The sequence below is a fragment of the Clarias gariepinus genome, chromosome 17 (genome assembly GCF_024256425.1).
Source record: "Clarias gariepinus isolate MV-2021 ecotype Netherlands chromosome 17, CGAR_prim_01v2, whole genome shotgun sequence".
Classification (NCBI taxonomy): domain Eukaryota; kingdom Metazoa; phylum Chordata; class Actinopteri; order Siluriformes; family Clariidae; genus Clarias; species Clarias gariepinus.
The window spans coordinates 4,375,876-4,394,179 of NC_071116.1; the positions used below are offsets into that span (position 1 = coordinate 4,375,876).

Genomic DNA, 18,304 nt, shown 5'->3' on the forward strand with positions numbered 1-18,304 from the left:
GATGCAAAATTGTGGTGGGATTTTTGGTATCCCAAACAGGTCAGCCGCGATGACGATGCATTAAACCTATGCCGAAAAGTGGGTAATAACTTTGTGTTACATTATGTTAAGTGACGGCACATAGTGACATTATAGTTTGATGCGTTTTTTTCTGCATATGAGGCTTTTTGGAGGTCTAAACTTTAACTAAAATTCCCCCTTTTCTAAAATTATGTCATAATAGTATAAGTATGGCCCCTTTAATTGCATATGCTCAATGTGCCCACTGACTTTCTGGTGTGGAAAGTGGCGCAGGGTGCTTGGGCCCACTCATCTTTGCTTGCAACTTTATTTATCTTAATCTTGTATGTTAATTAGAGTCGTGATTAAAGGTTCGGCTGTTATAAAATGTTTGTTTGTTAGGTTTTACATCACAATGCTAATTTCATGTTTACCAATAAAAGACGTAAAATTATTGTCACAAGAAAAAACTGGTAACATACTGCCAATTTAATCCTAAACCCAATTAATGCACAATACATCAAAGGACGTGTGCTCACTTCATGAAAGTGAACTTGCAGCAAGCCCACACATACACACACATGTACAGCACACACACAATTTACTGTGGATTGGAGTAAATGAGATTAAAAGCTACAGTGTGTAATTTGTTGGAAATGTAATAAGCAGCATGATGGAAAAGAGCATGTGTGCTTCCAGAGCAGAAAATACACCTGGTTTATTTGGTAAGTTTTTATTCTTCTGTTGAATGCATAATATATTTTTTTTATATAATATTTACACAATATTTACAGTGCTTTTTTTCTTCTTTCTGATTTACAGTCACGGCTAAAAGTTTAAAAACGGTGATCTATATGAATGATTTCACACATATATGTACACAAAATTGTAAATATGATTAATCAGATTCCTATGTATTGTGGCACATTTGAATGACAGCTCAAAAAGAAATGAAGCCCGTTAAGGCACTCTAAAAACAACTAAAGTTTGGTCTTGACATTAACAGATCGATCACTGCCCCATTGGCACCAGTGCCATGTTGTTTATGAGATGTAGGTCAGATTCTCTGGTTGCAACAACACTTTGTGGTTAAACCTCTGTGGGTGATGGGGACTGAGATGCAGGAAGGTGACTCTCTGTGTCCTCTTTGCTGTTGTCAGAGCAGTCCGAGGTGATGTAGCAGCCTGAGTCTCTGGGGCAATTGTTCGGCTCAGGTTTCTCCATCGCACTCGGAGATTTGGGCGCTTCTTCACCTTCACCTTCACCTTCTTTCTGATTGTTGGCTAAAACAGAAAAAACAACAAGGATTTAAAAAAATTTTTCTTAACATGCCAACTAAATGATCCATCTGTTGTGACCTCATAGAAGAAGAGACAACCCCCCACTACCCCCCCCCACCCCACCCCTCCGGCTTGTTGCTCAGCTGTGCTATTCTCTATGTTAAGAAAAAAAAAAAGAAAATATAGGACAATATGCAGGAAATGTTCTTTTGTTTGTACACACACTGCAAAACCATTTCAGATTAAAAAATGACTACAAAATCAATTTCCCACAATAGCTGCCCTTTAAGATAAGATATTGCAAGGTGACATGACATGTTAAAGGTACAGAAGAGGAAGGTACAGTTTAGTACTCTTTTGTTCTGAAAAGGTTTTCAGTAGACGGCAGACTTTTTTGTCCGCACACATGTTTTGGAAAAAAATAAGCTAGTTTTGCAACGTGTTCAGGGTTGGGCTGGTTCAAACGCTAAACCACAGAAAACTCACACTCATTTCCTGTCAGTAGCTGAGCTCTTGCTTCACGGCTTGCTTGTTCTCATTAACTCCACACTGTTTTTGTTTGCTTCTCTAGAACCCAAGTGTAAAATAGTTGAGAAAGGGGGATTTCTGGTTAGCATACTAATTACTGAAGCCCATAAAAGCTACATTTCAACCATTATAATACATTACAAATGATTGTGCTGGATTAGCTTGCTGACCCATGGGTTTAGGTCTGCTTATGTCCTTCAGAAAATGTCCTTTGGCAAGGATCCAGTGAATTCATGTTTTTATTTATTAATTTCCAAGGTGATTTACACATGAGTAGGAATTAAATCTAAGCACAGACTTACAAGTGTTTGAATAATTTCTTCTTTTTAAAAAGAGATATTAATGTGCACGGGATGTACACATTAATAAACTTGTCATAAATTGTATCAGGATAAGCTTTTTTGTTGTGTAGTAATTCTAGCATAGGCTAACGCTAACTGAGATATAGGTAGAGTGGTGATGTACTGAGGGGTATTTGTTGTTGTTGTTGTTGTTTTTTTTTTTTACACTTAAGTGAGGTGTACAATGAGAGGTAACTAAAATGTTTGTACTGACTGAGGTTTAATATTGGTTTTTTGTTTTTTTTTGTTTGTTTTTTTTTGCTAAATGTGAGGTAGTTGTGTTTTAGACTAACTACAGGGTAGTAATTTTGTTTTCAACTAACTGGAGGGTAATTATTTGGTGGGGGCCTACCAGGGGTAGATACAGTGTTTTGGGCCAACTGAGGGGTAGTTATTGTATTTTAGGCAAACTGAGGAGTAAATACTGTATTGTGTTTTAGGCTAACTTGAGGGTTGTTATTAAGTTTAAATGAGGGGAAGTTATTGTGTTTTAGACTAACTGAGGGGTAGTTATTGTGTTTTAGACTAACTGAGGGGTAGTTATTGTGTTTTAGACTAACTGAGGGGTAGTTATTGTCTTTTAGACTAACTGAGGGGTAGTTGTTGTGTTTTAGACTAACTGAGGGGTTGTTATTGTGTTTTAGGGTTAGGGTTTTAGGCTAACTAAGGATTTGTTATTGTGTTTTAGACTAACTGAGGGGTAGTTATTGTGTTTTAGGCCAACTGAGGGGTAGTTATTGTATTTTAGGGTAACTGAGGATTTGTTATTGTGTTTTAGACTAACTGAGGGGTTGTTATTGTCTTTTAGACTAATTGAGGGGTAATTATTGTGTTTTAGGCTAACTGAGAGGTAGTTGTTGTGTTTTAGGCTAACTGAGGATTTGTTATTATGTTTTAGGCTAATTGAGGGGTACTTATTGTGTTTTGAGCTAACTAAGGAAATTGTTATTGTGTTTTAGGCTAATTGAATGTTAGTTATAGTATTTTACTATACCATCTGACTAAGGGGTAGTTATTGTGTTTTAGGCTAACTGAGGGGTAGTTATTGTCTTTTAGACTAACTGAGGGGTAGTTATTGTGTTTTAGGCTAACTGAGGATTTGTTATTGTGTTTTAGGCTAACTGAGGGGTAGTTATTGTGTTTTAGACTAACTGAGGGGTAGTTGTTGTGTTTTAGGGTAACTGAGGGGTTGTTATTGTCTTTTAGACTAACTGAGGGGTAGTTATTGTCTTTTAGACTAACTGAGGGGTAGTTATTGTGTTTTAGACTAACTGAGGGGTAGTTATTGTGTTTTAGGCTAACTGAGGGGTAGTTGTTGTGTTTTAGGGTAACTAAGGTGTAGTTATTATGTTTTAGGCTAATTGAGGGGTAATTATTGTGTTTTGAGCTAACTAAGGAAATTGTTATTGTGTTTTAGGCTAATTGAATGTTAGTTATAGTATTTTACTATACCATCTGACTAAGGGGGAATTATTGTGTTTTAGGCTAACTGAGGTGTAATTATTGTGTCCCAAGGTAGGCTACAAGAATAATAAGAATAGATGTGTCATACTGTACTAGACAACCTAAAAGACAACTATTATATATTATATAGTGTAAAAGGCTTATTTATATATATATATATATATATATATATATATATATATATATATATATATATATATATATTTCAGTGTATACTGTTGAAGAAACTAACTGTGAGGGTGGGACACTCACACTCCACGTCGTGTAACCACTCAGTAGCTGCCAGCAGCTTGTGTCTGTGCTCAGGGTCGTTCACGTTTAGCTCTATCAGGTGCTGCTCTTTCAAATCCTTCAGATCTTCTACCGTCTGATAACCGTTTAGCAACAGGGACGACATGAACTCCTGCACAGAAAAGATGAACAGAAAAGATTTTACCGTTTTCAAGTCACATCCCATCAGACATGTTTTACGTCTTTTGACAGCCGTTATCACATTTTACGATCTGAAGGTGAAACCCCAGTGAAGCATAACTTCCCTTATTAATGATGATGATTTTTTTTTCTCGCTTTTATCTTGATTATTACTGATAAACTGAGTGAAAGCTCAGACATGTTTATTAAAAATGAAACATTTTTGGTTAAGATTTGACATCAACTGGTGAACCTGAGAATGTTTTCTATTGGTTGTTGGTTTTAAAACCACAGATGAACCAACTTATAATTTTTTTTCACACAGAAACCTTTTTAATCACTAAAAACCAGTCAAGTGGAAAAGTTTGCCTACCCTTTGAGCTTAATGTAAAGTACAGTAGACGGAGCAATTTATTTTAGTAATGAGGTGTGTAGTACTGTATGTTCTGACTTCCTGATGCTAGTACAAAAGTCATATATTAAACCCTATGTTACAATAATAATAGTGAAATAAAATTAAAAGTCAGGGCAAAATTTCAATTAAATCATGTCTGCTCTGTATTTTGAATTGTTGCCTTGTTGCCAGATAAATACAACTTTCAATTTTTTCTTACACCTTACTGTTTCTATGGGAGATGCAACGTTTTGCATTCAACGGTGTTTTAGTTTTAAGACCACGAAATAACTGATGATTCAAAAGAAGGATTTAAAACTTTCCAAAAAATTATGCAAATAAATATTTGGTTTTGTCGTTTGATGTTGAGCGCCATTTCGCTTGGCATTGAGCAGCACCTTGCCGAAACTAAGCATAGACGTAGTTGTTGTTTATAATCTGATGTATGTACAGAACAGTCGAAGTGTTGTGCAAAAACAGGGGCAGAAAAAAAGACAAATAGAAGTCACGGACAAAAATGTTTGTTTCAGTGAATGGTTCAATGTGTTGGTAAATAATGGCACCATTGAACTCTGACTGAATTAGCATGGCACAGAAGTGAGTCTTTACCTACCAGGACTGGAGCTGTTACCTTCCAAATGAAGGAATGGGAAGACTTATTTTAATACAAGATGTCAAGACATAAGAACTGCTGCTGTAATTGTAAACACTGTTGCTAAACCCAGAGTTCACATTATTAATATGTACATACTTTCAATATATACACTACTGTTTGTCCTCAGTCTTCTACACCTGTGTTCTGATTAGTAATACCACCAGTCTCTGTGAAGTTCCCTTTAGGTTCCCATTTGAGTCTGGATTTCTTTCCTGATCATTATGGATCCTAAACAAATATCAAGTTTCTTTAAATATTTCAAAAAAAATTTTGCGCTTATTTTCTAAAAAGGTGTTGATGTGCTCTCCTAAATTCCTTGGATCAAACATTTGCAAGTGGCATGCAGTTGAAAAAAAAAAAAGCTGCACCTCTAGGTTCAGTCTTTCAAGGAACTCTTGCAGTGTTTTGGGTCGAGGTCGTCTGCTTCTCCTGTGGTTTCCCATCCTGGTCAGTGGAGCAGGCTCTTCAGCCAGGACATCAACGTAGATGAACTTAAAGCTGCCTATTTTACCGTTCAGCATGCCTGTCCATATGCCCATTGGGGGCTTACTGATGATGTCGATCATGTCCCCAGCCTGAGACAAGAAATATTTACAGTAGAAGATATAAAGACTGTGACATGATCCTGAACTTTCTTCAGTAGTTAAGGGTCATGTTCTGGTCTAGATGGATTTTATACCGCTATCAAATCCCAAAGTATTATGCAGATACAGATACAGGATTTCCATTATATAGATGAATTTTTTAAATAAATGTTAGCATGATATTGCTAGAATCACTAATGAGATGGAAATCAACTCCAGGGCCATTAAAATTAATTAATGAGATGCTTACCTTGAGTTTTAAAGACTCTGTGTCGTACGGGCTCGGGAGAAAATCAGTGTGAACTTTTGCTTTGCCACAGAACTGGATGTTGTCATGAACTTCCTCCTCCAGCCTCAGACTGTCTCTGTTACACGAGCCCTCAGAGCAACTGGTGATACCACCTAAGAACCAACACACATCCCATAATAATGTTCTTAACTAAGACTGAGCAATCGAGACCTAAAGACTTTGACTTTAGCGTTTTAACTTACTAGGCCCATTTGGTAACCTTACGAGACCTATTATTTATAATTAGGGGCAAAAGTTTCCCTATCTCAACTTACAGATTCTGTACAAAAGAAGACAGACTTTTGGGTGTATTCTATAGCAAGCAAAATAGTGTAAGGACATGTAATATAAGATAGTATGACTATGAGAAACTAATAGATGTTCAGAGGATATGAAAGAGGCTGGAGGGCGTTTTAAAGACTAAATGTGGAAGTGCAAACTTTTAGAGATTATTAATATCATATTCGGAAATGAAAATGCCATCATTTATGTTTTTACTTTGCATTTTGGTGTGTTTTTTTTCACTAATAATGCCTTAGCCGTCATTAGTTAGCTATATTTGTGAACTATTTTGTGATGGGAAATTAGTATCTATTTTATTTTGTCCTAAAGTAATATGAACATTTCCACCTTTCTATATCAGGAATTTGTAGATTCTCTGTACTTGTCAGACTTTAAAGTCTAAAAATAGTTGAGCATTCAAATGGAATTGTACTCCTATACTGTATGTTGTGTACGCTTATGTTCTGTATTTAAGGTTGTTAGGTAAAACTGGCCTTCATGAAAAAACAGCCTAGTTCTGTGACATTCACCTGTTTCACTCTGCACCGCAGTGTGATTAATGAGGCAAACAAATCCCACATTATTGAGAAAATAGCACTCATTTAGGACGAATGAGGTGTATATCTGTGTATATGGGTCTGTCTGTTTGGGTGTAAAGCTTACTGCTGGAGGAGCTTTGGCCGCTGTGGAGACTGAAGAGACTTTCCACTGAGTTGTTGCTGGATTTTATGCAGGCTTTAGCTGGAGCTTCACTGGCAATAGGCACTTCTGCACCTTCCTGCTCACCATCTCCACCTTCTCCCTGCCCAAAACACACCACACACTTTTCAAACTGCTCTTACAAGAGACGCACTATTTTTTGGTGTCCTTTTACTGTACTCTATTTACACTTATTCTAGACCACCGTGTCCAATTTGGTCAGAATTGAGGAAGTGATGCTGCCTTACCATGTGTAAATCAGAGTATATTGATGTTGTAGTCAGTGCTGTTGTGTTCCCAAGTCTGATTGGTCAGCCTAATTTTCTAATGTTTATAGTAAAGATGAAAATTTTGCATGAGGTGTATGGATGCACTTGTTCTAATACTCTGTTTACAATGTTTTCTATAGTAAAATATTCCAAGGTGAGGAGATAACAGTCAGAGAAACACCAGAAAGCCTTCAGGTTAAAGACAAGATGGTGAACGGAAAACTTCATACTTAGATAAATAGATAAAGTCCTGTGTTATAAGGGGGGAAAAACACTTCTGAGTTTATAATTAACAAAACTGTGGCAAATCACCCTGGTATTGATTTTTTTTTCTCCTCCTACTGTATAACAGCGCCCATAATATAATTATTCTTTTCCCCAGAGTTGCTTTTTATAGTACATCATTGTTCAGTCTATTTAAAAACCACACTTTTTTTTATTTCTAAATTAATGTTTTTTTTTTTATTAATAAAATAAAAAGTCTAGCATGCACATCCTAATGGGTCACATTTACACATGTTTTCTCACTTCAGTGGTTAGAAAGCTGCGATGCTTTCCAATGATAGGTTTACACGAAACGTGCCAAAAAAGCAGACTCTGCGGAAAAGAAAAAAAACCACCCATTTGCTTTCATCTTCAGTGCTTACCGTTTCCTCTGACAGAACTCTGGCGTATTTCTTCCCCATCTTCTTGCGCATGGTCATCGAGATGGCTTTCATCTTCTTCCCTAACCCCCCTTTGATATGGTCTCCTTCAGCTGATTCACCATCAGCACCCTGATGTCCCTGTCATTAAAAAAAAAAAGAGTAAAAGTGTTAAAGTTACAAGACCACATGTGAGATGAAACTACAGTCCTGCGTGTATTATTATTATTATTATTATTATTATTTCTTTACATCTTCATGTCTGTAAGCAGCAATGGAAATAGAAGTATTTACCAAAGAGGTTTCATGTTCCTCCGGCTTGGGCTGGTTTTTGGACGTGTCGAACCTGCCAAAGCTGTAAGAGCGCTGATAAAGACAGAAGGGAATCGTAAGACGATCGCATGACTGCAGCAGAATTTGTGAAATCAAATTATGTCGTAATTCTTCTGTGCTAATCCAGAAAGCATGAACAGTGAAGGTAGCAAAGTGTGTTATAGCCTTCTTTTATTTGTATTTTAATTTATTTTTAATTAGATTAGGACTGAAGATAACTAATAAAAATTACAGCATTTTCTGTCTTTCTTTTTTTATTAATTAATTAATTCATTCATTTTTATTTATTTATTTTTTGGTGAAGGGGATCCTCGTTAAAAATAACAGAGAGAAAGATAGAGTAGATATATACTTTTAGACTTTTGGACTTTTTTTTCTAACCTGTTCTATTTTTGGAAAAATAAATTGCTAAATTACATTTTTTGTCTCTACAATCCTTAGTACTTAGTCTTTCAGTTTTCATAATTTGCAATGTATGTTTTAGATTTTTTAAAAAGTTATTTTAAATCATTAACCATCCAACTCACATTTGTGATTAATATTGCAACAGAACTTTTGCCCAATTCCATTCGCAACGTTCTTACAACATTATATCATATGCATTTTATTTCCTCTGACACACTATTATTTATACAATGAATCTTTGTTTTTACCTTTGGCTTACTCCTTGGTTTCTCTGAGGCATTTGAAGGTCTCCTCTGAAGCATGACTTTCAAAGATGTGTTATTTGTCTTTAGAAGCAAAATTTCCTATGCATGACCAAACGCACACCACACCATAAACACTCACACTTCTCTAGCACTCTCTGTACACACACACACACACACACACACAGGGCCGAGCCCGCACTTCCTTGTCTGTACACAGGATGTGTTGTTATGTGGCACTTACATCTGGTCATAGAGCTCAGCTTCAGGAGAAAAGCCGCAGTATAGAGAGTAAGAGACATGCAAGATGATCGCTATGTAAATGTGATGGTTACTGCAAATGTGTTTCAGGACCGATTTTTTTCACACAGGTCATGCACAGGAAAAAGGTTGACTAAAAGTACATCTGTTTTGTTGCATCATTCTAACCAATAGCATTAAAGTCTGCCTTTAGTCTAAATTTAATCATTGAGCCTACATTTAATCTAAATACATTCACTGCACTAGCGACCTTATCTTCTGGAGAATCATTGTTTTGATGCTGTTTTCCAACCAGGTTCATATCTTGATATCGCTCATGGTTTTGCACAGAGGGCACAACTAGAATACAGCTGTTAGCAACTGGTCAGGTCTGATTAACATTAATGAAAATACAAAAACTGGTTGTCGCTTTATTTATTTATTTATTTATTTTTGGGAACTAATTGGGAACTAATCCATATGATCATGGTCATGAAATTTTAGAATTGGTCATGTTAGCATGGCTAGATGACTCACTATGGTGTTGGTAATGTCCAGGTCAGTGAATGAGCGGATGACCCTCAGGGGTGGGTACTCCGTTGTGAGGCAGTCCGAATCATGGAACAGTTCCTCGTAGTGGTGCCGATCGCTTCCTCTGGGCAGGGTGAAGTTAACGCTGTATAGCCATGGATCGGCTGTGGGCCTGTGGCAAGTGTGATAGGAGGATTCCCAGACTGAACAGGTGTCCATGGAGCCCCAGTGGTGGTGGTGGAATTGTCCAGGGCTCCACAGTCTTTCCACTTCTGTTATATCCTTCTCATGACCTGGTTCAGACTGCTGGTTAGACTCTTTCTTGAGCTTCTTCTCAGACTTTTTAGAAAGTCCTATGCAGGTTATTACTGTAACCTGATCTTCTTTACACAGAGACAGATGAAATTTTGTATGCCAGATTTTCAACAACATAAGGTCTGATTTCATGCCATATACTATACTAGACACTTGACATAATAATAGGCCTTACCACTGATGTCTAAATGATTTCTCCTCTCCTCAACACTGCTCTTCACCAGCTGGTGGAGCTTCTGAAAACTTCCAAGTGCCTTGTCCTCACCAACCTGCAGGCCAGAGGGAAGGTCAGTACTGCAGTACTATCAGTAAGTATTTAACTCAATTTTTTTATTATTTTAAGTAGATATGAAAGGCTTGTTTAATTCTTGGTTGCCACTTTAACAGATTGATGAGATCCAGGAATCTTATTACTTGATAAATTTAAAGGAATGATGGTGTTTAAGAAGAGTAGAATGTGCTTAGTTGTCCATCAAATTAAGCTGGTGTTGGATTAAGGATTGTTAGACAAAAAATTAATGTTTTTCTAAACACATTAAATTAAGGCATCAGGGATGTGTTGAAGATATCGTAGCAATGCTGCTAATTTATTGATTTCTGGCTTATACAGGCTTAGCTAGCAAGTCCAGTTTAGTGTTTAAAGTATAGCTGAGTTGCTTTTGCATGGGCTAATGTTCTCAAGGACCACTGGTGATGACTGATTAGCATTCTTTCCCACCATTAATCATTGATCATCGGTGTTTTTGACAATTAATCACTAATCGTTGGGGTTCTGTACAACCAATCACTGATCACCATTGTTCCATACAACCAATCACTAATCATGATTGTCCCCCACAACCAATCACTAATCACTGTTGTTCCCCACACCCAAATTACTGATCATCATTGTTCCTTACCACCATTCACTAATCAACATTGTTTCTCACCAATAATTTACCAATGACCACTGTCCCCACTGTGGGCCAAGGGTAGCTTAGTAGTTAAGGTATTGGATTATGGTTCGGAAGATCCCAGGTTCAAACCTCACAACCACCAAGTTGCCACTGTTGGGCCCTTGAGCAAGGCCCTTAACCCTCAACTGCTCAGATGTATAATGAGATAAAAATGTAAGTCGCTCTGGATAAGAGCATCTGCCAAATACCTAAATGTAAATGTCCCTCACCACCAATCACTAATCACTAATCATCATTGTTTCCCAAAACCAATCACCTATCACTGCTGTGCCCTACTACTAACCACTAATCACTGTTGTTCCCCACAAACAATCACTAATCACCATGGTTCGCCGCCACCAATAACTGACCACTATTGTTTCCAAAAAACAATCACTAATCACCATTGTTTTCCACCACCAATTACTGGTCACCATTGCTCTTAAAAACCAATAACTGATCGCCAATGTTCCCCACAATCAATCACAGTTCACCACAACCAATAACTGGTCAACAGTGTACCCCACAACTAATCAATAATCACCACTGTCCCTCAAATATTTAAATGAGTCTTTGACTGATAACTGGTAACTGATAACTTTTTGATTATGTGCTTTCACCTTAAAAAGTTTTGGTAACACTTGTGCTGTGGTGTTTCGCTGTTTCCTAATCAGAGAAAGATGAAACAGACCCTCAATAACTATTTTAAAATTGCTGCTTTCCATGTGGTTTTGAGGCTTCTGATTTTGATTTTCGTTGCTTGTTTAAAGTAGAACGTATGAGATGAATCGGTTTATATTTATGCTTAAACTTAAATGGCTAAGTTACTCATCAAAAAGTCCTCAGATACTGTCATCATTAACGGCTTAAAATTAACTGACAGGAAATATGTAAATAGTTTTGCTATCATATTGGCTGTGAGTTTATAGCTACTGGCTTAATTACTGTAGACACGGATAGCCAGTTTGGATGCTTTGTATTTGTTTCGGATTTTACTCTGCATTTTAAAGAAGCAGTAAAAATCTTGGCACCCAAATCCCTGCCCATTTGCACTAATCTGCAAATGCAAATGGGAACTGATTGGCCCCTTGTGCCACATAACAACCAACAGTATTTGTAATGGACTTCAGTGGGCATGTTTGAGTGGGTAGTGGGCTGCCTTCCAGCTCCTGGCTTCATGACCATGCCTGGCACGTGTCGGAAAGATTAAACAGGCCATTCACGGCAATCTGTTCTGCATTACTAATAATAATCAGTTGTGCTAAGAGATTGTACTGCATCAGGGCACAGCAGAGACATAGCTAGGCAGGGATTACAGGTTTGAACCTCCTTAAAATGTTTTTCAAAATGCTTATTAATGGATGATCAGTATAGGACACACAACGATCGTATGAATTTTAAATACTGGTTTTTTTTTTTTCAGGAATTGTGCAAAGGTCAACGAAACAATTATGATTCCATCCCATATGTAAAATAAGTGAGAAATGAAGTCAATTTGTAATGCTGTGACATAAATACGTGTAGTTCAATTTCTTGTCAATTAATCTCTATAAATTTAGTGAATAGATTTAATTTTGTGGAATAGGTTTGCTTTATGGCTCTGCAAAGCAGAGGTGACTTGTCTGACACTGAAGAATCACCTGGACAGAGGAATCACACTCGAGACAATAAGAGACATTAAGCATTTTAAGATTTTAATCACCACTGTATGACACGTCTGCTAATCAACCCTATCATTTGTCTCATTTTTGACAGAGTGCTATTGTTAACATGACTCATAAAGCGTGTCCACAATTCGATGCAGTGATTTGCATGGAGGTCTTTTTACGACTGACGTAGACCATGTGCGGGAAGGGGTGGGCATTGTGGTTTTCTCATAAACGTCAATGTGTCTCTGAAAACAGTGTTTCATTTCTATTTAAAACCTTTTTTTTAACGTACACCAATCAGGCAGATAAAGATACAGAGATGTTTCAGATGACACTGAGATTTGCCTATATACCTGAACATCATAATCCCTGTCAGTTCTCTCAGTTCTTTCTCCTCGAGCCAAGGGGTTCATCATGTAAGGATCTTCACTTGTATCTGCTCGGAATGAAGAGATCATACATAATCGGTTGGAGAAAGATCACAAGCTATGATGCATGCAAAAATAAATGTGCAAACATTACAGCATGGTCTTATAGTTGCAGGAATAGTGGTATCAGATGGACTCTTGGCTCCATGTTGAACCTGGCAGCCATTTTGTACTTTTTCATTTGAACGGCATGGCATTAGTGTCATCATTTCTATGTTATCATAATGAGAAATTAAGGTTCATGGCTTATACACGTACCCACAAACATCCTGCTGTATCACTTACCCTGAGCTTGGTGGTGAATTGAATCATCTCTCTTCCCAGGGCATGGACAGTAGACATTACCGGATGCTGTTCTGTCTGTAAATAAGAACAGAGACCAAAATAGTCATTATGTTGGTAAAAGCCATAATGTGTGAGATAAATCAAGCGCCAGGAACTGAGGCAGCCAAGTGGGGTACGACGAGGACAGCCATTTGTGCCATTTGGGAGAGCGGGCTTAATTTGGAAGGCCAAAATTAGAGTGATAAAGGACCGATGGATCAGGGGGAAACTCATGTAACTAAAGTCAAGGCTTCAGAGAATGCGCTTTCAACTTTTAATTAAAAATGGCAGAGTGCAGAGTGATTAAAAGGCGAATCTGACATACCAGTCATGCGTGTTAACTCTGATGTGCGCGATCTGTCACATAAAAGACAAAAGATGTGTTAGACACAATAAAGGTCTATTGTTACAGCTTATTTGAAATAACAAAAGAGCACAAGAAAGTTAATTATATTATCATTACAAGCAGCCAAGTGGAATGGGATAAAAAAAATGATGCAGCAGGAAAGCATTATTCTCATTTCTGTGAAGTTTGAATCCTGGGAGTCCGAGAGTGTTGTGCTTTCTGGGTGGGAGGGGTGTGCTCCCATGTCAATCATAGCAAATCTCGCCAATCACAGACATCTTTGAGCTCATGCATGTGGAAGGAAATAGAGATAGAGATATAGAGATAAAGAGAAAAGAAGATTGTTGCAGATAGCAATGACCCTCTGTCGTGTGATAAAAGAGAGCTAGCTTGTGGGTGGAGCTTGGTAAATTTCATCAGAGCATGTATTGTTTTTATTGCTTTTTCAGGAAAGGATGCCGCTGGACATGAAGAAGCTATTGACATCAATTGCGTAGCAGTTTTTAAGGTAACTTTGAAATTGTATAATGTGTCAACATGGAACATAGATATTACATGAACAAAATGTACTATACTTTTATAATACAGAAATGGGTTTCAAAATATAAATCATAAATATAGATTCATATGTGGAACTTAACAAGGTCCTGGTAAAAAACATATTGTAATGCAGTTAGAGAGAGAGAGAGAGAGACAAAGTGATTCTCCTTCTTTTGTGCTGAAAAAGCCCCAGAATATCTCTACAGTTCTGTCAGTGTCTCACACAGTTGACTTTGACCTTGTTCTGGCAGATTACGAGATTTAATCTCAACCGTTAATCCAGTGCTTTCATTCTTTCCTTTACAAAATAATGAATGTGGAAAAAAAATCAGGATCTATTATGGCTCCAGGAAATTGTTTTGGGGCGACTACTGGAAATAATGGTGTACAGTAATCTTACTTAGGTTACACACCTAAACACACACACACAATGGTTAAAAGCCTTTACTTAAACAATTATCTTAAATTGGTCTCACTCCCTGTTAAAGAAAAAGACACACTTACTTTCTCTTTGCTTTCTTTAAATCAGTCTTTCGCTGTGTGGTGGGAGTCTGGAGAAGCTCCTGGAGAAGTAATCAAAAGTAAAGACTAAGTTATTCATTCTTATACAGTTAAACCTTGGACTGCATAATTTGTTCCAGAAATGTGCTTGTAATCCAAAACACTCATTTATCAAAGCGAATTTTCCCCATAAGAAATAATGGAATCATTACACAACCCAAAAATATTCATATAAAAATAATTAATAGAATAGAAAGTAAAAATAAAACAAATTAATCTGTACTTTAGCTTGGACAAGATTTGTGGCTGGTGTGAGACGCGAGAGAAGAATCTCTGATCTCTGACAGAGAATCTCTGTTGGCAAACTGGAAAGAAATCTCATTAATGACACTTGTTTGTGCCTTCTTTTGAGGATTTCACAGAATTTTGCATTGTCATTAAACAGAATAATTTCCCCCACTGCTACAGCATTTTCCCCCTTTTTTCTTCATGGAGGCCGTTGTTGCAGTACAGTTACTAAAGAACAGTCAATACACTTGGAGACTAAATTAAAAAAATGCTTTACGCATGCACACACACGTGGGCACAATGCTCTAATAAACAGTACATGTGCGCACAAATGTTGACTATACGAGTTACGCATGCTTATTGAGACTGAGCATGGGAGACGATTACCCACAATCCTGCAGCCAAAAAGGAAGAACCATCGGCTCAGATGTGATCATGTGACGCTTGGCAGACAAAGCGTGTACGTAAAGTACTTATATTTCAAGACCTCGCTAGTTTATCAAGTTAAATTTTCTTACAAAGTTTTGCTTGTTTTACAAAACACTCTCAGACCGAGTTACTCACATTTTAAGATTACATTGTGTACATTTTCAATAAATTTTTTAATGTTGACAAAATAAGTAGCATGTTTTAAGTGTAGGTAGCACGTTCTGACAGAACACAGGATGCTGTATTAGTTCTATTTTACATTTCATTCCTAATTCACAAATTGTTAAAGTGATACAACGAGCAAATTATTCCAGGATTTGTTCATTTTCCTGATGAATGTGTGACAGATTAATGATTCGTTGTCCAGATGGTGGACACTTATTCTGATTAATGTCCTCTCATCCAAACGAGGACCGCTCGAACGTGACTCAGTCACGCACAAAAACATGCTCAGGAATGCACATGTGGACTGAGATGATTAATCTATTTTGTGTTTCTGTTTTGTTTTTTGTTTTTGAAGATGGGAAGAGCTCACCGGAGAGATGCAGAGCTCTGAGTCATTCCACTTGGAACTGCAGTGGAGTGCTGGAGCAGGGCTCGTCTGAGGAGCCTCGTAAAGGCTGTCTGTAGATCCCTCCTGGATAAAAAAGTAGAAAAGGAACAGTTCATTAAAAGATGGCATAAAAGATGGACATTTGTGTAAACTATATGGTGGCATATAGTGGCTTAGTGGTTAATCACTGTCGCCCTGCACTTCCAGGTTCGATTCCCACCTCGGGTCTGTGTGCATGGAGTTTGCATGTGATTTTTGGGTTTCCTTCTACAATCCAAAGACATAGATTATGCTAAGTTAGCCATAGTGTGTAAATGAACATACAGTATATGTGCGAGTGCCCAGTGATGGATTGGCACTCCATCCAGGGTGTACCCCAAGTCTCCTGGGATAGGCTCCGACTCACATGAAGATGAGTGTGTATAAATGATATATGCTTTTGCTTTCTTTAATGTCTTTTGACCATCCAAGGCGTTTTTAATATTATATATTTTTTTCTCTGTATCCAGCTCTTACATAGTGTTTATAAAGTTTGCTAGATAATAAATGAGATATTTAGCTACGAGTTTCTTAAGATAGCCTACAATAACATCCTTTCACTGGTTCTAGCATTTTTGTCAAACTGCATGTCTAAAGACTTTTTCTTTTCTTTTTCTTTCTTTTTTTGATCGCTTCAAAAAGCAGAATGACTTTTGGTGCTTGTCACACCTCTTTCGTCTGCTTCTGATGTTTATGCAATGTAACGCCAAACTATGTTCTCAGGAAGAAAGTGACTCAGCTTTCAGCTTTCCTCTGTGACATCTTTTCATCTTTTTTTGCTAAATAACGACATGTCACACTGCATCAGGAACCGTATCAGCATTTCGACTCGAGAGACCGATGATCGCAGTGAAGATCCAGCCGCCTCCTAATCCTCCTAAGTATTGTCAGTATCCGTCATCTCTCAGACACTGTTTACTGTGCCCTGTTTCCGTTTTTTTTTCTTCTTCTTCTTCTTCTTCCTTAGTTTTTCACACCTCTGTGCAGTGTGTTTCACATGTCTGCGGGTGAGAAAGTTATCGTGCACGGGTATCATTTTGTGGCATCGTCCTTGATTCTAAACACGTGGTGTGAAGATAAGCTGTATAGAACTTGCTAGATCATTTTAAAACATGATTTTCATACCCTGGAGAAACTGTACATACATTACTGTGTAGACAACTGAACCAGAACAAGACACGACATTTTCCTCAAGCTGCATAAGAAGAGCCATTTCAGTTAAGTTAAATGTTCTTACCAGACTGAAGCAGAACAGGTTCATTTCGAAACAGGTCGTCCCTTCTTTTCTACCTCGACCCGGGAGAGAAGAGCAGCGTACACACGAGCTCTCAGAGAGAGGCTGTCCGAGGCTCTGCGGCTTAACAGCAAGCTGAAAATCCCTTCTATAATCCAATATACGAGGTAGCAACCTTTTGTGCTGAAGGGAGAAAGATTCACAATAATGGCACCCTCTACTAGAGATGCATATATTTACATTATTCATTACTGAGGGTAATCTCCAGGCAAACGATTAGAAATGATGATAAGTTGACATTGATGAAAAATTAAAACATAGTTACGTTAAGTAACGGAGTTCCTTTTTCTTACCCATTAGTGATTTTTTTCATAGCTAGACACAAGACTATTTAAAGTCGTTCAGCTTTTTACAACTTTTAAAAATAACTAATAATGTTCTTAACTGTCCAATCATCATTAAATGCATCCTAGCTTTACTTTTCTGATGAGAAGGTCAGGGGTTCAAGCCCCCAGCACTGCCACGCTTCACTTTTCAGCTCTCGAGCATGGCCCTTAACCCTATCCCCTCCAGGGGGCGCTCTATCCTGGCTTTCCCCTGCGATCTGACCCCAGCTATGTGAAAAAAAAAATCATGCTGTAAGTTGCACATGACAAATAATTGAATCTTAACCTTAACTTTGCTGAATCTCTGAACTATCTCTTGTCTGTGCAACGACAAAACACAAGTGCTCGTCTCCAACTGTAAATCATCTCGGTAAGCGTGTGTTATAAAGTGACAAAAACCCTGATAGAAAGCCCAACCTGAGACGCTCACATCGGCTCCACACACACTTCCAAATCAGTGGGTGCATTTCACGGAGCACTGTTCAATCTATCATCCCAAAATGGAAAGAGTCAGCACTGTACTATACTAAGAATGAACTACCGAATATCCCAAACAATGTTAGCTACAGTTCCAGTTAAAAGTTTGGACACCTTCTAATTCTAACTTTATGGTCTTTCCTAATTTTTATTTCTTTGAAAAATAAAACAATAGTAAAGGCGTCCAAAATATGCAATAATCTCCTTTGAAGCGTTGATATTGGAATGTGTCTTTATAACGCCTCTAATCTGAGGTGCTGTTTGAGGTT

General features: G+C 37.6%; 1 protein-coding gene across 1 annotated transcript; it reads right to left on the reverse strand.

The window, feature by feature from the left end:
- Positions 1 to 717: 717 nt before the first annotated feature.
- samsn1b (SAM domain, SH3 domain and nuclear localisation signals 1b) lies at positions 718 to 17,303 on the reverse strand. The gene is made up of 16 exons (XM_053476064.1): positions 17,176 to 17,303; positions 15,882 to 15,983; positions 14,633 to 14,691; positions 13,568 to 13,599; positions 13,204 to 13,278; positions 12,844 to 12,926; positions 10,082 to 10,175; positions 9,577 to 9,974; positions 8,827 to 8,922; positions 8,135 to 8,206; positions 7,844 to 7,981; positions 6,892 to 7,030; positions 5,908 to 6,059; positions 5,442 to 5,648; positions 3,866 to 4,016; positions 718 to 1,283 (listed from the first exon to the last, which is right to left on the reverse strand). The coding sequence occupies exons 1-16, from the start codon at positions 17,197 to 17,199 to the stop codon at positions 1,090 to 1,092; spliced, it is 2,016 nt and encodes a 671-aa protein (XP_053332039.1). The 5' UTR covers positions 17,200 to 17,303; the 3' UTR covers positions 718 to 1,089.
- Between the last annotated feature and the right edge of the window lie 1,001 nt (positions 17,304 to 18,304).

Excerpts from the sequence above, each read along its gene's own strand:
- samsn1b (XM_053476064.1), bottom strand. The coding sequence starts at position 17,199 with ATGAACCTGTTCTGCTTCAGTCTG. Across the intron at positions 9,975-10,081 it reads AAATCATTTAGACATCAGTG|AAGATCAGGTTACAGTAATA; the intron begins GTAAGGCCTATT and ends CTCTGTGTAAAG. Across the intron at positions 1,284-3,865 it reads GTGGTTACACGACGTGGAGT|CCAACAATCAGAAAGAAGGT; the intron begins GTGAGTGTCCCA and ends TTTCTGTTTTAG.